The sequence below is a fragment of the Taudactylus pleione genome, unplaced genomic scaffold, assembly GCF_031769625.1.
Source record: "Taudactylus pleione unplaced genomic scaffold, aTauple2 ptg000025l, whole genome shotgun sequence".
Taxonomy (NCBI): domain Eukaryota; kingdom Metazoa; phylum Chordata; class Amphibia; order Anura; family Myobatrachidae; genus Taudactylus; species Taudactylus pleione.
Genome location: NW_028284427.1, coordinates 869,011 through 891,608, shown reverse-complemented (window position 1 = coordinate 891,608; position 22,598 = coordinate 869,011). Strand labels below are relative to the sequence as shown.

Sequence of the window (22,598 nt, the reverse complement as noted above, 5' to 3'; positions counted from 1 at the left end):
CCCTAGATCTGCCACTGAGTTAGCCGAAACTCTCGATGCCATTATACCTGCATCGATGCCTGCTTCACCCAAGTATAGAGAAGCCGCCTGTATCTGACCCAGCAAAAAATTCTGTTCTTGTTGGGTCTACAATCGTTTCAGCCAAAGATTTGGTGCAATCTTCCATTGCTTTAGCCACCCAAGCTATCGCCGTGGCTGGTCTGGAAAAAATAGTTTTCAGATAATTATCCAGCCTCCTATCCACACCATCCCTTAGGGAAGATGCCGTAGGGATAGGCAATGTAGCGCTCCTAACCACTCTAGTAATATGAGTGTCTATTGTTGGGGAAACCTACCATTTGCTACACGCTCCCGGGGCAAAAGGGTACCTAGCTGCAATCTTTTTAGTAGACGAAAAAAAACTTGCAAGGGGTCTCCTATGCCTCAGAAAAAAGATTTCTTAACTGCCCTGAGTGTGGAAAACAATCTTTCGCCAGAGCCTGACGTCTACAGACCACCTCTTTAGATGCCGGTAGGACCTTCTCCTCCTGTATATTGAGGACATACCTCACTGCCCTCACCAAGGCAGGAACATCCACCAGGGATTGGTAATTATCGTTCAACGAGCCTGACTCAGAAACCCCTTGACTGGGGCCGCCCACCCTAGACCAACTAACATTCATAGGGGGTACCCCCATAGGGAGAACCCGCTGTGGGAATCCCATAGCCTGAGGTAACTCCATAGCTGGAGTCCGACCCTCTGTGACCTTGTTTGGTGACAGCCACCCAAGTGACCTTGTGGAGTGACAGCCACCCAAGAAGATTCCGTAAATGAAACAGGATTTGAAGTAGTAACAGACCCATCAGGCACCAGTTTACTGCAATTTTTACAGAACCCTTCCAGATTCACATCCTGTTCTGATAAGCCTGTAGCACAGGACTTACAAAACACCAGTACTTAAGAACTTAGGGCCTGATTCAGACTGGCTCACAAGCGGGTCGATGGTTGTGCATTGCGCATGCACGGCGTGCACAAGCCCCGTAGCGAGTGAGAAATTCACTCGCTCCGGGGCTCTCTACAAACGTGGCGGCTGTCGATGTTGATCGACAGCTCGCCCAGTTTTGTAGGCGGGGTGGCTGGACAAACAGAAGCGTTCCTGAATGAACACCTGCCCGTTTGTGGGCGGCCCTACTGACATAACCAGTGATGTCAGTAGTGAGCTTCCAGCTGGTATTAGAGCCGGAAGCTCACTGGGGCTTGCGGCAGACGAGACACTACCACAAGGTTCTCGTCGCAAGCCCGATGGTCGCGACCATCACCTGGCCGCTCGCAAAAGCTGTGGGTGGTCACCCACAGCTTAGCGAGCGGCCAGGAGGCCAGCTTAAGAAAAAAAAAGCGGCAGTCCTCATTCAGAGCGAGCACTCGCTTTTTGCAAGCAGCTCTGAATGAGCTGCTTCGTTCTTTATCAACTGACATAATTGAAACAATGCAATACAAAGTAATGTGACTTTTTACTATCAGTGACGCATCCTACCTTCAAAAGGACAAGGGGAAAAACAGGAATAGTAATACCTGACCGTTTGTGAAACATAGGCAGTGTACATACAGCAGCTGGCACATAGTCACATTCAATGCATCCGCAATGGGTACTCAATGAACTAAACCAACCCAAAGGTAGGATATAGGGTATGCTATATACCAAACCCAAGGGAGAGGTTTACAGAGAGACTGACCCAAAACCTCTGAGAACTCCGCTGCAGCCGCTGAGCAAGCCCTAAACTGCGCGCATGCACGAAGAGGTCATTTATACCAGACGCTGGAATCCTTTAACAGGAAGTTAGCGTCTGGGGGGAGAAGCGGCCGGGGGAGCCTAAGCTGCGTCTATTGACGGCCGGGACGCCGCACTACAAAGTGGCAAGACTCCGACCAGCGCGCATTATTGCATCCTGCCACCCACCCCCTGGCAACAGACGATAAGGCCCCGACCGCCGTAGTGAGTAATCGTCTGTGTTACGAGCAAGTCTTTCACACGCAGCGGCCTCTGATGCATATCAACACCAGAGGCTGGGGACTGCTCCCGTATGGATTCCCCGAAGTTAATCCTTACCTGACATCTCCGTTTCCCCAACCACAGTCCCCGGACCTCAGCGTCTTCCGGCTGCCAGCTAAGCCATGCTGAGGCCGGCCGAAGCCGAAAACATTCAGGGCAATAGAGCTATCTGGTGTATCGGCCGTCGGCGGAGGTAGATTGAGTCGCAGTAGAGCGTCTATCCTTGCGTCGGTACCACAAAACTCGTGAAGTTTCATAACTTAAGGTAAGAAAAAAAAAAAAGCTTAGGACTGCCTAGTCCCACTGTATAACAGGTGCGTCTTGCCGCGCACCAAACGAAAAAAAAAAACAATGCCTGTGGCTGGGGGCGGGGGATATAGGGAGGAGGTCGAGTGCATGCTGGGAGCTCCAAAGGTTTGCGGTTTGGTGCAATGACGTCGTCCAACTATATATCCCAAGGTAATTCCTGTGGACCCTATGGAAACCAAAGAAAAATCCTTTCGGTTTCATATATCCCATTAAGGCTTCTTAGACATGATCTGAAATTTCACTAAACCGATTACATTTCTGACACTCAAACTTCAAAAAGCAATGACATTCCGATCATTAAGACTGACACCTTAATGGACGTGTTCCTTGCATAACACAGATATGGTATGCCATGACACCATGTGGTTAACTGCAGATTCAGCACTCTCACAGAGTGAGACTGCAGTTACTCACAAAATGGAGCTGCCAATTCACTGTGGACAGATGATCCTCCTCCCCAGAGCTAAACCCTGGAGAGAAACCTTGCACATCATCGGATTCCTCTGATGATGCATCTGAATAGATAGGTTGGGCAAACTGATTAAAAAAAAATTATTTGCGCTTAGGCACCTTAGTCACTACGAGTCTGTTATCAACATTAGATGGTGTCATACTCTGACTAGAATGGCCATAAACATCCTTCCAGGAAGGATGCCTTAGAGATGCAAACATAGTATACTGTGGACAACCCATCCAAAGAGGCATCTTAGGAGCAGCCATAAAATCCACAACCTGCTTCATTACCTGGGACAATGAGGAGACTGGTGAGGTAGCTCTTTATAACAGATAACACACAAACCATGTGGTCTGTTACTTATCCAGCAAGATAGTTTACCAGGGCAGACACAAACTAAGAGCGGTATTCAATTGATTTCGCGGGTCGGATCTCCCGTCTAAAGTGACAAGAGATCGCGGGGTGCTAGTCAATTGATGTCCATTTTTGCGCTGACCGCGCCCATAGTAGTTGGGTTTAGCTGCGGAAAACGACTACCTCTGACCAAAGTACTGGGCGCGATCACGAAAAGTGCTGTTTGGGAGCCCAAACATGTCACATTTGGCCCATTTCAGCTCGCATCCTCCTGGGGCTGCAAGCTGAAATGGTGCGCCTGCAGCTGATTGCGCCCGACAGGAGCAACAATTGAATAGCTCCTGTCGGGCGCGAGAATTGAATACCACCATAAGTTCTGTAGAGAATTGGAAACAGCTAGTTCAGTCGCGAAGTGTTAGTCCATACAATTTCAAAGAACTGGACCGTCGAGTGCTAAAGGGTGTAGCACGTAAAAACCACCTGTAATCCCCAACACTCACTACTGAATAGCAAACTGCCCTGTGGGAAAACACACCAGGCCAGTGTATCGGCACACTAGCCTCATATCACTGGCAATGAACTTCAGTGGAAACATTCTCTTGAATAACAAATAGTGTGTAGATATCTATTTGGGTTTGGTAGATGCCATGGGATTGCTTTCTGCACAAATACATAATATCAGCTATAAAGTTTGGTGAAAGAGGGAGAATGGTCTGGCCTTGGAACCTTAGTTTAGTATTTACAGCATGCAATGAAATTCTAGGGAATTGTACGCTTTCAACTTTGTAAGAAGAGATTGGGGAAGGCCAAAGAAATAGATTCACTTAGATAAACCCCAGGAGACAGTGAAAAGCAGCTCTCACACGGATATTGCACAATTACTGGAATTGGAGCAATTCGTTCTTAACAGCCAGAGCAGTTTGTATTAAGGGACAGCAGTCAGCAGCGTGGTGTGGGCTGAAAGGCACCCGGAGGACATGGCTGCTAGCAATTGGATGCGGCCAGAACGTGACATATAAGCCGCTGAAGAGCGTCGCCGCTGCTGAAAAAGACGGCTGAGTAACAGAAAAGCCGCTGTTAGCAGTGCAGGTTATGGATTCCTGTTGAGAGTGTCCTCTAAACACTAGACTATAGATTAATTGTTTTGGAGGAATATTACTCCATCTTATTTATCCAGTGATACGAAGGATTAAAGTTGGGAGATTTAGAACATACTAATGATCTAATCTAGACACACACAGTAAAGACAAAATTTTAATTATATTGCTAATTGTCTTGAGGGACAAGCGAGTTGTCCGTTCCAAACTATCCTGGGATTCCAAAATGATTGCTCTGGAACTTTTTTCCAGCTAATAAAAAATAATAACTTTTTCATGTGATGCCCTGGGGAGGTCTTTGGCTGGGCTGTCTTTTGGGGTGCCATGTGCCCCAGATGTGAACCCCAGAGTGTTAGGTACCTGCTTGACGAGGTGACCTGGACACTGGTGGGCAGGCCCGTATCATTGGCCACTGATATGCCAACTACCTCTGAAATTATATTTAAATTACAAAATACATTTAAATTTGAACAGTAATGATCGCATAGTGCATCTGCAATGTTTTTTTCTATGTAAATTATTTATAGACCTGTGTGGTTTATAGGCACACAATGTAGTGAGCATAGGCTTCTATATGCTTCCCTGAGTTCACTGCTCTTGCACTGTAAAATTATGCCCCTCTTTCTCTTCCCTCTGACAACCGAGAAGTGTAAAAATTGTGAACATTTAAGAAATAGGAGAATGCTATATATCAGTTCTTATGGATATAGATACCTTTATGTCCTAGCCAAGCGAGAACCATCTGATCTGAGTGTATTAGGCAAAATTGATAAAGCAATTAATAAAAACAGTGGTGTCCGAGCAACACTGAGTGGGATCTGTACTTGTGAAACCCTCACTGTAAATGGTCTAAGTTCTGGACCCAGGAGTTGGTGGAAGCCCAAGTAGCTCTCTCTGCATAGGCTTTCCTGCATTTTTCTCCCTGGTAACAAAACCAAGCCTTTTTCTCATGATCAAGCAAATTTAGAAAGAGTGCTTGTTCAGTAGTGTACTTCCCTCATCTACATTATAGGGGGAACTGACTTGTTTTAACGCGGCACCAGTCACTTTAGACGGGAGCTTTCATTGGTTTGTGCTGCTGGGTACGACTGCCACGGGGATCGGTATGAATGACCGCCCGACACCAGAAGACAGGCAATGCAGAAAATCGGGATTGGCAAGTATAGTAACTACACCTAACCTTAAGTCCCCCCCAACCCTAAACCACCCTTAAGGCTGCCTAACCCCTTCTGTAAGTGCCTAAACCTAGCTCCCCCCCTTCCCCGCAACCTAAACCTAACCCTCCCGGGGGGGGGGGGTCCTAACCCTAACCTCCCCTTCCCCTAGCCTAACACTAACCCTCCCGAGGGGTGCCTAACCCTAAGTCCCCCCAGGAGCCCTGCACCCTAGCCCCCCATGGCTGTCTGCGCCTGGCTTACCTTCGTTCGGTATGCCGGGCATCATCAGACCCCTGTCTGAATTAGACAGTCGGGAAGCCTGCAGTTGGCATTTTGACCATCGGCTTCATGACTGCATCCCCTGCCACGGGCACGAATATATTGACTCGCACCCTCCTGAGGTGGCGAGGGTAAATCCGCCCAAAAGACGGGCTATTGGGTACCTGAACTCATCGTGCCAGTAGTTTGCACGGGTTTAGCCAAGTTAAGCAGCCAATGCGTTTGAGCATGACATGCATGATAAGTAATATGCGCCCACGTCAATCGTGCCCATCTGCATTACAATTGAATAGCCACCCATTCCTTTCAGGTGACAAAAAACAATTGATTTCCCCCCAAAATGTTAAAAACAGAACAAATTCTGATAAGGAATAAAGTATATTCCCAAGAACATTTTTAAGCTTAATAACTTAAAAAAAAAAAGGTTCAAAGTTACAATTACCTTTGACATTAGCACAGTCTGGTGGTGCTCAGAAATACTCCAATGGTCCATCATCATGCATTTCTCACCTTCAAGACAGGCCTTTTTAAGGACACATGGGAGTAGATCCTGCATGGACATCCAATCTGAATTGGATGAATCGTGGCAAACATGTGGGGCGTCTGGCGCAGTGCAAGTGTCCGCAGTGTCCCCTTACCTCGCTGATGAAGCCCAGCCACCTGGGTGAAACGCGTTATTGACAGCAAAGTAAGGTGACACTGGAGACGCTTGCACTGCGCCAGACTGCCCACATGTTTGCCGGCAAACCACCTACCCACGAGTGCCAGAAGATTCATCAAGGTAAAAGGATTCTTGCTTCCTGCCACCCACCATTTACCTTTCCCTCATTTGGAGGTAATTATCCATGCCACGGAAAGAGAACCAGAACCATTTAATACATAGAGGATTAGAATAAAACGGACATAGGCGTATCTCTCTCCCTCAATTCTTGAGACACTATTAATCACACTGTTCTGTCTTACTTGTTTTGTATTGTCAATTTATTTTTGTATACCGGTATTGGGTACATTGACGAATATATTTTTATTCAATATGATGTGTTATCTTAATTTAATAAATATACTTTTTGTACATAACACATGTTAGATCTATGTATTATTTCTGTATCTGAAAGTGATGCACTAGAGGCATATTCTTTCTCCATTCAGCTTTGCATTAAAAGGAGGAGGAACAGATCAGGTTCAGCACAGCCCTCATTTATAACATTTTTGCTATGAATATGTATCATCATCATATGTACAACATTCTGCAAGTAATTATTTATACATCATAGGTATTAATGTGGGATGTAGTCAGGATCCAGACATGGAGGCTGCCAACAGTCACAATACAAACAGCGGCATCCTGATAGTCACAATCCCAACAGATTCCAAAGTTAAGTATTAGGGTTAGGCACTAGGGGAGGGTTAGAGTTGGGCTGCGGGAGGGGAAGATTAGTGTTAGGCTGTGGGATGGGTGCGTTAGGACTAAGATTTAGGTTAAAATACTTAATAAAATCAGTCGGGATGTCGCTGTCTATTTTGACTGTCGGCATCCTGACCGTAGTGATCCCGTAGCCAAACCATTTATGTATAAGCTATTTTCAATATTTCCTACAAAAAAAATCTTTATTTTCCAATTTTTTAAAAAAGATTCTATTAACTGTCATTTTCACATAAAATGGTAAATTAAAAACTGATCAAAAAAAGGGATTTTGGTACTTACCGGTAAATCCTTGTCTCCGATTCCACAGGGGACACTGGAAGCTATGACACTGGGGTACAGAGGCATGGTTAGTTGGAGCTGCCACTCTAAATAATTTAGAAGTGTGAAGCTCCTCCCCCTCTATGCCCCATCAGCCCTCAGTTTAGAAAGACAGAGAGGAGATGGAGAACAACAGGAGTAAAAAGATAAAAGATCACACAACAAACAGAACTAAACAAACAGGCAGGCGTAGAGCGCTGAGGTGGGCGTCCAGTGTCTCCTGTGAAATCAGAGAAAAGGATTCACCGGTAACTACCAAAATCCAATTTTCTCTTTCATCCACTAGGGGACACTGGAAGCTATGACACTGGGGACGTCCCAAAGTTTTCCCCACGGGCTAGAGTGCTCTGAGGAACCTGAAAAATAAGGGGGCTAAATCGTGAAGCTGAAGCCGCAATGTGTCAAACCCATACATCAAAAAAGGTATGTACTGAAGACCAAGTAGCCTCACGGTACAGTTGCATGGTGGAGGCAACCAGACGTGCCGCCCATGACGTACCCACAGAGCATGTGGAATGTGCTGAAAACAGACAGAGGAGGTGGTCTAAACTTAGAACCAGTCGCAATCTACCTCGACAACCTTGATTGGATGCTGGCCAACCCCTTCCAAACAGCATCATATATAACAAAAAACATCAGTTTTACGGAAAAAAAGAAAAACGCTGTCCAAGCCTCACAGACATGGAGTGCTCTAACAACATCCAGAGTGGAGGATACTCTGGAGTCCTCGACCAAGAAAGCACCACAATAGTCTAATTATGTGGGAGGCCTACACAACCTTAGGAAGTTAAACAGCATGCGTACTGAGCACTGCCCTATCATCATGAAGGAAAAGCTATGGGGCGTACAAGACAGGGCCCCCCAACTCCAAAAGCCGACAGGCCAAAGTCAATGCCAGGAGGAGAACAGTCTGCCCAGACACATACTTGATAGTTACCCCATTAAGCAGGTCAAACATGGAAGACTGAAGGAACGTATATATCAAAATTAAGTCCCAGGGAGCTGTAAGCGGAACAAAAGGTGGCGACACCCGAAACCATCCCAGAAGAAAAGTCCGCACACAGGCAAGTTGCGTTGACAGAAAATAGAGAGGGCAGATATCTGCACTTTGATTACCTGAATTGGAGACCAGCAGCGAGCTCAGCTTGAAAAAACAAAATAGGCTAGCTAAATAAATTCTAGATGGAAGGTCCCGACTGTCACACCATGATACATAAGAACGCCAATTGCGGTGGTAATGCGCAGCCCTAACAAGTTTACTGGCGTGCAGCATAGCTGGGATAACAGATAACTGGTGAAAACACAAAGGTGCCGAGGATAAACCGAACGACAACTCCCGAAACGGATTGTGAAATGTCGGAATACTCAGGAAAGCTTGTTCCTGTTCCTAAAGAGGCACATGTAGATATTGATCTGTTATATCCAGAAAAATTAAGACACTCCACCATTTGCAAAGTCGCAGGACTGAGTGAATCAACTCCATCTTGAAGCTATGAACCATCAGATAGTGGATGAAAAAAAACTTGAGGTTCATAATAGGCCTGACAGACCCATCTAGCCTGGGACCACAAAGAAGGTTTGAGTAAAACCTCAGACCCCGATGATGTACCGGAACCTTAACCAGCACTGTCAAATTTTTTATTATTTTTTTAATTAGGAGAGACAGAATTGCCACTTGCTGAATCTTGGTCACTGTCTGCAGACCCTGCACACCCGTAGTGAAGAAACGATTTGAAGGAGAAACTTCAAAATCTATCCCTTACCCAATAGAGAGTAATATGCGAATCCACGGTTCCGAAGAGGTGTGGCTCTTTGTCAAACCTGTTGAAAAATCAACAAGTGAGCTCCTGCCATAGGAGATCCCAAGTGGGACGGGTGAGCGTCACGCCACCTGTTTTCAACTGGCTGTTGTTCCAGTCGACGTTTTCTGCCACCCCTAGCGTGTGTGGAAGCACCCCTGGCTCCACCAGGAAAGGGTTGTGGGGAACAAAAGGAAAGGAACTTGGCACCAGTGGAAGTTTTTTTCAATGGCGGGGCAGTTGAAGGGAGGAAAGAAAACTTAACCCTGTGGCTGGGGATATCCATTAGTTCAGTTCTGGACTAAAAAGCATATCTCCGGAGAATTGCAGACCTCACCGCCCCCTAGGTATACTGAGTCAGCCTGCCAAGAGCGAAGGCAGAAAGCTCTACAGGTTGCAATAGCGGAAGCAGACACAGTGATCGTGCGGAGACGAAAATTTTGTGGGTCCTAGGGACCCATCATTTATAAAAATTGGGGTCCTACTTCATTGTTTCTGGGTCCCATCATAATTTATTGTTATTAAATCTATTAAAAAGCCATCAGACCTCTCCACATGTTCCTTAAATACACTCTGACCTCTCCATGTGTCCCTCACACCATTCCACATGGCATAAGATCAACTTATATGCCCCTAAAATGTCCATTAGATCCCCAACAACCGCTCAGATGTCCCATGTCTCTCTTGGATCACTGACACATGCTATCACATCACCCCATATTGTTAATATGGCCATCAGCCATATACTGTATGTATATGTGTCTCTTAGCTGCAGTACTCACAGAACACACAGCAAGAATTTCAGGTGAGAAACACCTGAATTCTTGTTAACATCTCAGTTTATTTCAGCCCTCGTAACTTCCCACCTCAAGTTATCGCTGCATGTACAAGTCCTGAGAGTGCCTCGGCTATCTTAGACACAATATCCTATTGCTGTACTGAGATTACCCAGGCAAATACATTACATATGGGAAAGAGTGCCATTGTGTGTACAGACATCACTACCTGCTCACTCACTGCCCACTGTGTCCCTTTCCTATTCCTGACATTTTCTGTCAGTGTCCTCCATATCCTCCCAGCAGTAGCTACATGCCCTTCACCTCCCATTCTCTGTGTACTCTTTTTTTTTTTTTTTTCCCCATGGCAGCCTCATCATGTACCAACCCCACCTTCTGTTCTGCCACTTACTGGAGTCATCTTCCGCGAGCATAAATCACGCATCCTCCGCATGCTTCCTCCACAGTCTCAGTAATCTGGCTCCTGTTGATCACAGATGCGGCTTTCCCCAGTAATGTCACCAGCCTCTTACCTTGCCCGGCAGTAACCGCCCCCAGCCACACACAGCAGACTGGATGATCATCTTCCTGTCCTCTAGCTCCTGTAGAGCACAGACGTGGCACCGCGGCTTTCTCCAGTAATGTAACTGGCCTCATCCCCTGCCCGGCGGTGACAGCCCCCAGCCACACACTACAGGCTGATCAGCTTCCTGTCCTCTGGCTCCTGTAGAGCACCGTCGGGGCACTGCAGCTTTTTCCATTAATCTCACTGGCCTCACCCCCTGCCCAGCAGTAGCAGCCCCCGGCCACACACAGCAGGCCGGATGATCCGGATCCTGCGCGGAGCAGAGAGGAGGGCGGGAGTTCACACTCTATGCTCTCTTCCCCTTCCTCTGCATTTGAAGCATGAAAGATTATTACAGGACAGCGCCGTTCATTGGTCAGAGCGGGTCCTGAGGGACCCATTGGTTTATTGTTTTTTTGAGTCCCCACTACCAATTATCGGGTAAAATACGTGCTATAGCGCATATTTGCAAACACAGATGTACGTGCACTGATCTGGCTGATATTCATGGATGCCTTACCCAAATACACCACCGATTCACTATTGTGTTCGGCTAGGAAACTTAACACTGCTCTGAAAACACCAGTCCAGACCAATTATGAAGTGCGCCACACAGCGGGCTACTGATTATCAGAGCACTAACAATTGTTGATCTAAATTGTGCTCCTGTACACAGATGGGAATTCTAGCGAGAGTGACAGAGACACACCCACTGCTTCCATGTCCTAGAAGAAGTGGTCAAAGTAGAGAGGGATAGCCTCAGAAGCGCTGATGTACTGCGTTCTTGCTGAGGTGGGGAGAAGTCAGTTTTTTGGGAGAAGCCCTGTGCACTCCCAACGGATTGTCCGGCGTCTCATATTGCGGAAGGGAGCGGTCAGAGGCTTTTAATAAAAGCCCTGTGCACTCCCGCCTGATGAGAGTTAGCTACAAAATGCACCTGTCACCTTTATAGTGGAGACAGCAATTTTTGGAAACTGAATATTGACAGCTAAAAATATTTAACTGGAGAAAAGAGTATGTACATAGGGAGTAACCATTTGAAAGAATAGAAGACAAAAGAGTACAGGTAGTTAGTTATACATGGGACACTCATACTAGGCTATTAGGAATAAGCCTTTTTATTTCCAAGCGTTAGATTTGTATCTTGTAGAAAGCTTGAAAAATAAGGTGGATACAGCACAACGATTTTGATAAAATACCAAACTAAGCCGTGACATGGCAATAATTATGTTACTGAGAATTATGGGGCTGCTCATGAAGAGGAAAAACAAAACAAAACAAAAAAAAAACAGGATTTTGGTACTTACCTATAAATCCCTTTCTCAGATTCCATAGGGGACACTGGAAGCTTCATGAGAGTGGGGTATAGACGTGTGCCAAGTGGGAGCTGGCACTTTAAAATTTAAAAAAGTGACTAGCTCCTCCCCCTCTAGACCAGACAAAGGTATTCCAGCCAGACCAAGTGGCTGCCCAACAAAGAAACTATATGGAAACCCCACGACCAGCCGCCCTCAAGGAAACCACTAATCGAGTGGAATGCACTGTAATGGAAAATGGAGGCTCCTTGGTGGAAGCTACATAGACCTGTCGGATGGTCAGATGGATCCAGCGTGAAAGCGTCTATTTAGAAGCTGGCCAACCAGGACAAGCATCATCATACAAAACAGTCTTTTCCCGTAGAGCTGCAGTCCTATCCACATAGATCCGGAGAGTTCTAACGACGTCCAAGGATCTTGAGGTTGGTGAATCCTGTGGAAGAACCGGCACCACAATAGGTTGTGTGGAATGCAGAAACCACCTTGAGAAGGAATTCCATCCTTGTTCCGCCCTATCCGCATGAAAGACCAAGTATGGAGGACGACAGGATAAAGCCCCAAGTTCTGACACCCTCCTGGCTGAGGCCAGAGCGAGGAGAAGTACCACCTTCCATGACAGGTGCTTTAACTCCACAATCTCTAATGGTTCAAACAGAGAAGACTGTAAAAGAAAGGACTAGATCTAGATCCCAGGAGGAGGTACAAAGGGTGGTTGTAAATGGATAACCCCCTGCAGAAAAGTCTGAACATCCGGGAGTAAGGCTAGTTTCTTCTGTCTTCTTCCAGTGCTGAAACCAGAACCTTTAAAGAAACCCAGGACGTATTCCAGCTGAGAAACCCACCTGTAGGAAAAGCAGGAGTCTGGCTATTTTGAAATTTGTAGGAGGCGACCCCCGCCGTTGACACCATGTCACATAAGCCTTCCAAATGCGGTGGTAGTGTTTTGAAGCAACCTGTTTCCGGGCTCGGAGCATAGTAGGGATTACCGTTGATGGGATTCCCTATTAGTCGTAGTATTGCCCTCTTAACAGCCATGCCGTCAAACATAGTCGCCTTAAGTCTGGATAGACTAAAGGACCTTGCTGCAAGAGATCCGCTCTCAGAGGTAGGGACCGTCTATCGGCAGAAGACGGAGGTTGGAATTCCAAGCTCTTTGAAGCCAATCTGGAGCCACTAATAGAACCTTGGATCTCTCCTTCATGATGCGTTGTAGAATCCGAGGTAGAAGAGGAAATGGTGGGAACCGGTAGACAAATCGGAACAGCTATTGTGTTGAAAGTGCGGCCACTGCCACAGCCTCTGGACCTCTCGTCCGAGAGCAAGACAGATGTAGTTGATGATTTTGTCTGGACGCCATGAGGGTAACCTGCGGAAGGCTGCACCTTTGGACAAGTTGTTGAAATACCTGGGGATGGAGCGCCCACTCCCCTGGGTGCATGTCCTGCCGGCTGAGGTAGTCGGCCTCCCAATAGTCTACTCCTGGAATGAAAATTGCCGACATCGCCACCACGTACTTTTCTGCCCAGAGCAAGATACTGCTTACTTCCTTCATTGCCGCCCGACTTTGGGTGCCTCCTTGTCAGTTTATGTAAGCCACCGCCGTGGCGTTGTCTAACTGGACTCTTGACAGCTCAATCCAGCAACAGATGATGTGCTAGCTGAAGACCTTAGAACACTGCCCATAATCCTAAAATGTTTAAATTCGGTAGCATCGCTTCCTGAGGGGACCAGCGGCCGAGGAAGTGGTTTTCCCGAGTCACTGCCCCCACCCTTTCAGACCCTTTTCATCTGTGGTGAGGAGATTCCAGTGCCACACTCCGAACCTCTTGCCCTTCAACAAGTGAGATGAGCTCAGCCACCATAGAAGAGAGATCACAGTTCTGGGACTTCACTTCATGCGTTGGTGAAGGAAAAGATGGGATCCTGACCCTTGGGAAACCTTTATGTGAATTGCTGCCAGAATATAAATGCAAGTGTGTTTTTCCATTTGGGGATAAAAGTGAAAAGTTATTTTTCCTGACATATAGTGAAGGATTTGTGTGGAGGAGCAAGAAAAGAAACAAAACCTTTATGTACACATAAAGTGACATATAAATGTGAATTATTTTATTTGTGACCGGCTACAACAGAAGTATAATCTAAGTTAGAGACTTCAGACAAGTTGTACCACAAAAAAGAAACCCTTGAGTGCATATAGGGGATGGTTGCATATGTAAGTTTTATTTTGATTGGTCCAGACCCCTCCTGAACAGAACCCAATACAGTCCTTATAGAGATCATAAAAATTGAAGGGGTGTCCCCTTGAGGAGAGGCAAGAAACACCTATTTGTTGTTTCTAGGATCTGAGGCGCTTAGGAACTCTATATTGTGTTTTTAGATGTTAAAAAGGAAGTTGGTGTAGTCCTATAGAGGAACAAGTATTAGATAAAACTGAGCGCAAGGATCAAATTCTATTCAGTTTTCATTGTCATTGGGAGAGGAGGTCCAGCTGAAACGTTCTGGAGTGGAAACGACCGTAAGGAATGACCTCAAAGGACGTCACCATCTTCCCAAGGAGTCGAATGCAGAAATGCACCAGTACTTATCGATGTTGAAGAACCCTCCTCACCATCTCCTGAATGGAGGCTGCCTTTTCCGGAGGAAGGAAGACCCCGCTGACATGTCCAAGATCATTCCCAGAAATTGGAGTCTGTGTCAGTTGCATATGAGACTTGGGAAAGTTCAGGATCCACCTGTCTCGTATTCGTAGCCTGTGAGTCACTACGATGTCTTGTAGTAACGGTTTCCTAGAATGAGCCTTCAGGAGATCGTCCAGGTAAGGGACAATTGTGATCCTTTGTGCCATGACCTTTGTGAATACCGTGGCGGCTGATGTCAAGCCGAAGGATAAGGCCTGGAACTGGAAATGTGAATTCCGAATGGCGAATCGAAGAAGATGAGGCGACCAGATGGGGATGCGTCTGATGTCTAGAGATACCATGAATTCGCCTTCCTCTAGCCCTGCAATAACAGACTGTAGGGACTTCATTTTGAATGTGAATACTTTCAGGTAGCGATTAAGATCCTTCAAGTTCAGAATAGGTCTGACCGAGCCATCCGGCTTCGAGACCACAAACAAACTGGAGTAGATTCCCTGTTTGATTTGATACCTGTGAACAACTTGGACCAAGACTAGAGCAGTCAGAAATTTGTCTAGAGCTTCCTGTAATACAACACACTTGTCATTGGAAACTGGCAAACCTACGGCAAAAAAAAAAAAAAAAAAAAAAGAGTATCCCTGGGTGATAAGGTCCCAAAACCCAGGAGTCCGGACAAGATTCTGCCCATACTTCCCTTAAGTCCCGAAGACTAGCTCCCACTCTGGGGTCCCCCAGGTTAGAGGGAAGCCCGTCATGCACTGGGTTTGATGGTGGACTTAATGTCCTGTTGAGCAGAGGATGATGCAGTTCTACCACGACCTCTGGAACTATGAGAAATTGAAGGTATCCTGCTCTGGAGCGGCCCCTGAATCGTCCCGGGGGAACGAAACGAAGGTCCAGAATAGGGTTTTCTAGGAGGGGGGCAGCGGACGGAAGATAAATAGATTTACCCCCAGTAGCCTGGGAAATCCATTTATCCAGTTCCGGCCCTAATATGACACTTCCTGTGAAAGTTAGAGCTTCCTCAGCTCTTTCTGATTCTGCATCCACCTGCCACTGACAAAGCCAAAGCGCTCTGCGTGCTGATACCGCCAGGGCTGAAGTTCTAGAGGACAGATTACAAAACATCCTTGATGCCTCTCCAAGGTAGGCTGCAGCCTCCCCTATATTTTCTGCTAGAGGAATAAGATCCTCTACAGGGAGTTGCGCCCGCATCCCGTCAGCTAACTGTTTAGCCCAAGTCTCAATCGCCATATTGGTCCAGCAGTTCACTATTGCATGACGAAGAGTCACACCTGCTGCTGTATATATGGACTTTAGAGAGAGTGTTCTCCAACCTCCAATCCGATGTTTCTTTTAATGATGTGGTCCAGGGAACCGGTAGAAAAGTCTTCTTAGACAGACGAGAGACTCACATAATTTTCTGCTATCTGCAGGAAAAGGATAGGAGGATAAAAACCAACGGGACATCTGGAACTTTTTATCTGGGTGTTGCCAAGCCGTAGTCAAGAGAATCCAGTTCTTCTGAAACTGGAAACGAGGAAACCTGTCTTTACCTCTTTAAAAAGAAAGATGCCTGTGCAGGACACTTGTCCTCCTCCTCTATCTTTAATACCTGGCGGATTGCGGAAATAAAATCCTCTATCCCCTGGGACACAGGCTCAGACTCCTCCTGGAGCTGCTCCTCTGCCGAATCCTGAGTAGATTCGCCCTCTTCTAGAGCGGGCATTTCCTCCTCGTCATCCCTTCTTAGGGACCTGTGGTGAGAGTCCCGCGGATGTGGCACGGGACGGTGACATGGCCTTTGTGATCCCCTCCATTGATTTAGCCAAGTACCGCGCCCATTTCTGTTCCTCTAGAGAAGCCGACCTGGAAGCCTTTCTATCCTTATGAGAAGCCACCAGCCAGGTAGACAGATGTGGCATAACAGATTTAAATTCCGCCGCCCAAGACAGCGGTTATAGCATCCGTGGCGATTCTTGAGCTTGTTGCTCTAGATCACAATGGTCACACAACAGGGAGTTAGATGACTGCCCGTGTGTAAACTTTTCTGCAAGTAAATGACTTAGAGCCCCTTCCAGCAATGGTACACAAATACTGCGCGCGCATGCACACACTAGCTAAGTGGACAGTGTTAAAGAGTAGAGAAGGAGATTTGTAAAGAGGCAAGAGAGAAGGGAAGATGAGAATCACACTTGCTCTAACAGCGCTCCTAACGGGATGCAATCGGGAAGCCGACTGCCTAAATACCGGCAGCCGGCTTCCCGACTGTCAAATCCCGGCAAGGGTGAAATGCCGGGAGTCTAGATGTAGACGCCAGCATTTCCCCGACGCCGGGAGACCGGCGCCCGGCATCATGATCGTAGTGATGCCGGGCGCCGCGAGCGGACAGCCGCGGGGGGGGGGGGGGTTAGGTTTAGGGCTCCCGGGGGGGACTTAGGGTCAGGCACCCCCCCGGGAGGGTTAGGTTTAGGCTAGGGGGAGGGAGGGTTAGGGTTAGGCACCCCCCCGGGGGACTTAGGTTTAGGCAGCTGGGAAGGGGGTGGTTAGGGTTAGGCACTTGGGGGGGGAAGTTAGGGTTAGGCACCCCTAAGGAGGGTTAGGGTTAGGGGGGTTAGGGTAGGATGTACTTACCTGAGGATGATCGGGATTTCCAGCGCTGTCGGGCTTCCGCTGCTTGGGACTCTGCTCGCTGGGCTCCTGCTGACAGGAATCGAACTGCGGCCGGCGGTATTTCATACCAATTCCCTCCTAACAGTGCTAAAAACGCTAGGCACAGAGAAACAAGTAACAAATGTGAAAATTTATCTAGTTACTGCGTGCTCTAAATGCTCTTCTAACCAGCCTAAACCCCACTGATCACTTAGAGTCAAGTTAGGCTGTCTCAGTGCTGCAGCACAGCTATCAGCAGCAGCAATGTTAAGAGGGATCTCCGCAGCAGGGATCCACGTAATGGCCACCATCATTTGTTTTCTGAAGCACTGGGGCAGCTGGGAGGAAGGGAGTAGTCTCCAGAGAAAATCTCCACCCCCCCTCCCCCCAAAATGGCGCCCGTTTTAAATAATCGGCGCCATGCTGCTTTCTACAGACCACTTAGAAATCCTGTGAGGTGACAAAAGGGATACTTTAAGTATCTATCCCCTTTGTTCTACTGAAAATTATCTGCATGCTGTCCCAGTGTATTATATTCTGTAACACAACTGTTATTTATGAAATGTGTTGTAGCAAGAGTGAAAATGGAAAATACTGACATATCAATACAAGTTTTATTTTCTTTGTTCTTGTATATATACCTCCCCTATAGAAGGCGAGCTCTCACGAGCAGGACCCCTCTTCCCTCATGTGGTTCTTACTTATACTTTCATCTGCTCCTTACTACCCACAATAAAGGGGCTAAGGCAAGGTTGAATGCAAATCATCCGTAATCACACAGACATTGCGTACACTAAATGCAATATTCATCCTATGCACAGATGGGCATATGCTAAGCTGTATGCCCATCTGTGGCCACACCACTAAGCCATGTGCCTGGTTTCACAGCACTAGCCTTATCCTTGGTGCAAAAAAACAAAAAAGATATTTTACACATACGCACAACTCTGAATAGCCCACAATTTCAGGAAACATACCATCTGTGAACTTTGCCTACATGAAAACCCTGTTCTGTCCCTTTGAATCGCAAGTGGTGATACAACAGAGTTCTATACGACAAGGCATTGCAAATAGTTGTGTACAAACTGCTCCAGGGTATGCACATTGCAAAAACACCAGGCTTGGGGAAAAAAAAAAATATATTTTTTTTTTAAACCAGTTATAATGAAAAAATGTATTCTTGGTTATTATAATACTGTAAAACCTTGCTATGTATTAGAAAACTTAAACAGGTTTTAATGCTTTCTAACATTAACAAACCAAACTCAGATTTTTTTTCTCTCATCAAAAGACAGCCACACAAAGGGCCGAATTCAATTAGCAGCGAAAATTGACTTTTTTGTCATTGGTGAAAACGCCCATTTTTCGTCCCAAAAAAAAAAGGCTACATTTTTGCCAATAAACAGACGAAATATGGCAACATGAGAAAAAAAATGGGAGAAGAGTTCTCTCCATCTGAGAACCGGAGGAAAAAAAAAAAAAAAGCTAAATTTTTTTTGGCCAAAATTTGCGTGAACGGTTTTCACCGAAGTATGCAACTTACGACTTTTTTTTCCAGTAATTTATCATTAGGGGGATGTCCAAAGGGTTCTGAAAGAAATCCCCACATTTTTAGCCAAAAGTAGGGATTTTGTTTTTTTTTTCTCCTGGTCTGGGATGGAGAAAAAAAAAAAAAAAAAAAACTTTTCTCCAGTTTTTTTTTTTTTTTTGCCAGTTTCCGTTTTCGCCTGTTTTTTTGCGAAAAAGAGCCGTTTTCACAGCTAATTGAATAAGGCCCTAAGGGGTAAATTTAGAATAGAGTTTGTCCAGAGTCTGCTCGAGAACAAACACTCGGCTTCGCCAGGAAAGTTTAGTAAAATCACATCTGCAAATTTACTTAGAATAGTTTGGCTGAATTGAGTTTTTTCAGGGGCAACCAAACACACCCGAACATGCAGCCTGCACATATCAGTGCAGTCTGCATGTGTGAATGACGTGGGGTCCCCCCCAAAAGCATAACCAGCCTCGGGATCCTGAGCGAGTCCTGGTTCAGAAAAATACAGGCGACGAACTATGTAGGGGTCGCTGTGAGCCGGTCCTAGTTTTAAAAATGGTTCAATCAACAACCACGTGGCTCACAGCCAATCAGCTGACGATTAGCACACCTCTGAGTGGCGGGCGGCCCATCAACTGAAGTAACCCACGAGGTGGGCGTCATTTGCAAGATATGTATGCGGAAACACAAACATCTCTTCAATGTTGGTGGGTCGCGATCTTCGTTTTTGTTGTTTTGTCGGGCCGGGACTCTACTGGAGAATAAAACAGACCTGCGCCAGTAGGTAGGGGAGTATTTTTTTTAGGGATAACCGTGGATTTCTACTGGATAACGGGACCGATCACCGGGGAGAAGGTAAGTATGTATGTGTACGTTAATTTTTGACTTTAAAAAAAAAATTTTTTTACAGTGGGGGTACCGGTGCTGGCCGCTTGCTGGCACTTTTAGTTCCACAAGTGCCAAAGGGCAGGCACGCTGGCACCTGTAGACCCAGTATAAAAAACAATAGCATACATCTATTATTAACACTATTACCCCTGCACCCACCGGCAAGGGGTGTTGGGAACAGCCCCGGGGCCTCAGCCCAGGCCTGATGTGCTCGGGAGAGGCGGACCCCTTTATTGGGGGGTCCCCACCTTCCCTGGGATCCCCGGCCTGGGCTGACTAGTTTGGGTTGTAATGCTTTGGCCAGGGTGAGCCGGTAAAAGGGTCCCATGGTTGCAAACAAGAATTCTCTCCAGAGTTTCACATTAGTAAATTTACGAGTTGCAAAAAATGGCCACACTCTCCAGAGAATGCTAACTCAACGAAACTCTGTATCTTCGTAAATTTACCCCTAAGTCTTTCTTTCTTCCACCCATCTCAATAGGACTGAAAGTTTTGAACTAAAATAAGGAGATTAAACTATGAAGTTTTTCTCTGGGTATTGCCTCTTTAATGTGTTAAATGTTAATGTTTGTGGTGGTTTTCTCCTATTCCACAGGAGTTTGTGAAGTCTTAGCTGATGGGGGATGGATTCAGAGATGAATGGAATTACAGAGCTGCACACAAGCAGCTTTGAAAATCCATCCATCTTAATGCAAATGCAGAAAAAGGTGACAGATACCTCCTTACCGCATTTGCGAGCACCACTGCAATCATGACCAGTTGTTCCTTTGGTGAAAACGCCCACCAAAGGCTGCGAAAGCTGAAGAATCCCGTAGCCTGCCCGGGAGATGGTCACTTAGAGGCCAGGAGTCTACATCCCTGACAGACCCTGGCCTGGTTCCTCACAGAAAATGGGGGCGAGAAGCCCCCTTTTCATGGAGCGGTGACAAGCCACGCCCCCCCAAACGCTGCGGCTTATTGGAGGGACCTGCGAGCGTAATCACAGGACTTGTTCTGCACATGCGCAGTCCCCTAAGCATTGGAGATGTACATTTAACAGATTAATGTACATCTCTGAATCAGGCCCTTAGTACCTCTCTGGTCTGGTTCACCCTCCCGCCCTACCCATTTCTCTGTTGTGTTTGTGAATTTAACTGTATTGGTTCAGCTCACTCAAACGAGGACCACAAGCAACAAGAATGTGGACAAATACCAGGGGGTTTCCCTTATAATAGGCACATAGTCTCAGCAAAATAAAAAATAAAAACACATTTGATTTAAAGTAGTTTGAACCACCCAAACCTGAAAAACACTTAGGAGCTGTCCACAAAACTGACTTGCGTTCATCTCTGCATCAGCCCTATAGTAAGCAAGTAATTATGATCAAAGGCTTAACTTCTAGAGTATATGCTAGGGCAATTGCTATACATCTACAGCCATTGCCAAAAGTTGAGAATGACACAAGTATTGGTTTTCACAAAGTTTGCTGCTTCAGTGTTTTTAGACCTTTTTGTCAGATGTTACTATGGTATACTGTAGTAAAATTACAAGCATTTCATAAGAGTCAAAGGCTTTTATTGACAATTACATTAAGTTTATGCAAAGAGTCAGTATTTGCAGTGTTGATCCTTCTTTTTCAGGACCTCTGCAATTCACCCTGGCATGCTGTCAAACAACTTCTGGGCCACATACTGACTGATAGCCGCCCATTCTTGCCTAATCAATGCTTGGAGTTTGTCAGAATTTGTGGGTTTTTGTTAGTCCCCTCATCTCTTGAGGATTGACCACAAGTTCTCAAATGGGATTCAAGTCTGGGGAGTTTCCTGGCCATGGACCCAAAATTTCAATGTTTTGTTCCCCGAACCACTTAGTTATCACTTTTGCCTTATGGCAAGGTGCTCCATCATGCTGGAAAAGTCATTGTTTGTCACCAAACTGTTCTTGGATGGTTGGGAGAAGTTGTTCTTGGAGGAGGTTTTGGTACCATTCTTTATTCATAGCTGTGTTCTTAGGCAAAATTGTGAGTGAGCCCACTCCCTTAGCAGAAAAGCAACCCCATACATGAATGGTCTCAGGATGCTTTACTCTTTGCATAAACGTAATGTAATTGTCAAGAAAAGCCTTCGACTCTTATGAAATGCTTGTAATTTTACTTCAGTATACCATAGTAACATCTGACAAAAAGGTCTAAAAATACTGAAGCAGCAAACTTTGTGAAAACCAATACTTATTTGGCCATGGCTGTAGAGCAATGGTTCTCACAATAAACCCTTAGGTTTACCCATCAGGTCAAGTTTGAGGATTTCTTAATGTGAAAGCAGGTGGGATAATTACTGACCATGCAAAATATAATAACTCACCTGAACATGATTAAAGTAATCCACACAATATGACCTGTTGGTGGCACTAGAGGACTGGAGATGAGAACCCCTGATCTATAACTGTGGTTCACAAACGGTTCACATTTTCCAGGTCACCCAGCCTCCACAGGTGAAGCTAATTATTTCACTTGTGATTCTGTGAAGAGACCTGGAAAACAAACTATTTGGGGTCCTGAGGACAGAGTTAGAGTACACTTTATACATAAAACATTCACATCCACATACCTGCAGCTTCTAATAAAGCTTCCAGACGTGCCTGTGTTTCTGGATCAACAGTCCTGAAGTCAGCTCCTTCTGCAGCAGTCGATAACAAAAGTTCTGATGCAGTTTTAAGCACTGGATTATCCAAATCCTCTTGATCCAAAATAAATGATTCAACCTGTTGAAAAATAATAAAGTAATACTTTAAAACAATGGCTTTGGCAAGGAAAACCTGATGAGATGACATTGGAAGATTATTTTTGTCATTGGTCTTGAGAATGAAATATTTATATTAAATGAAAGTTTTAAACCGAAATGGAGCAAAAAAAAAAAATTTAAACCTTGAATATACTGTCACTTAATGTCAGTTGTAGAGACAGCACTGAGAAGCTGGGAGTCAAATATATTATCATTAAATATTACTTTTAGAGGTATAGTGAAAAT

At 45.8% G+C, this 22,598-nt stretch overlaps 1 protein-coding gene across 2 annotated transcripts in view; it reads right to left on the bottom strand.

Moving 5' to 3' along the window:
• ANKHD1 (ankyrin repeat and KH domain containing 1) overlaps nt 1-22,598 on the bottom strand; it is a 396,742-nt gene that overhangs the window by 322,697 nt on the left and 51,447 nt on the right. For both annotated transcript variants that reach the window (XM_088451243.1, XM_088451245.1), the window contains exon 2: nt 22,179-22,332. In XM_088451243.1, coding sequence (XP_088307369.1) covers nt 22,179-22,332 — 154 coding nt within the window. The remainder of the gene's footprint in view (nt 1-22,178; nt 22,333-22,598) is intronic.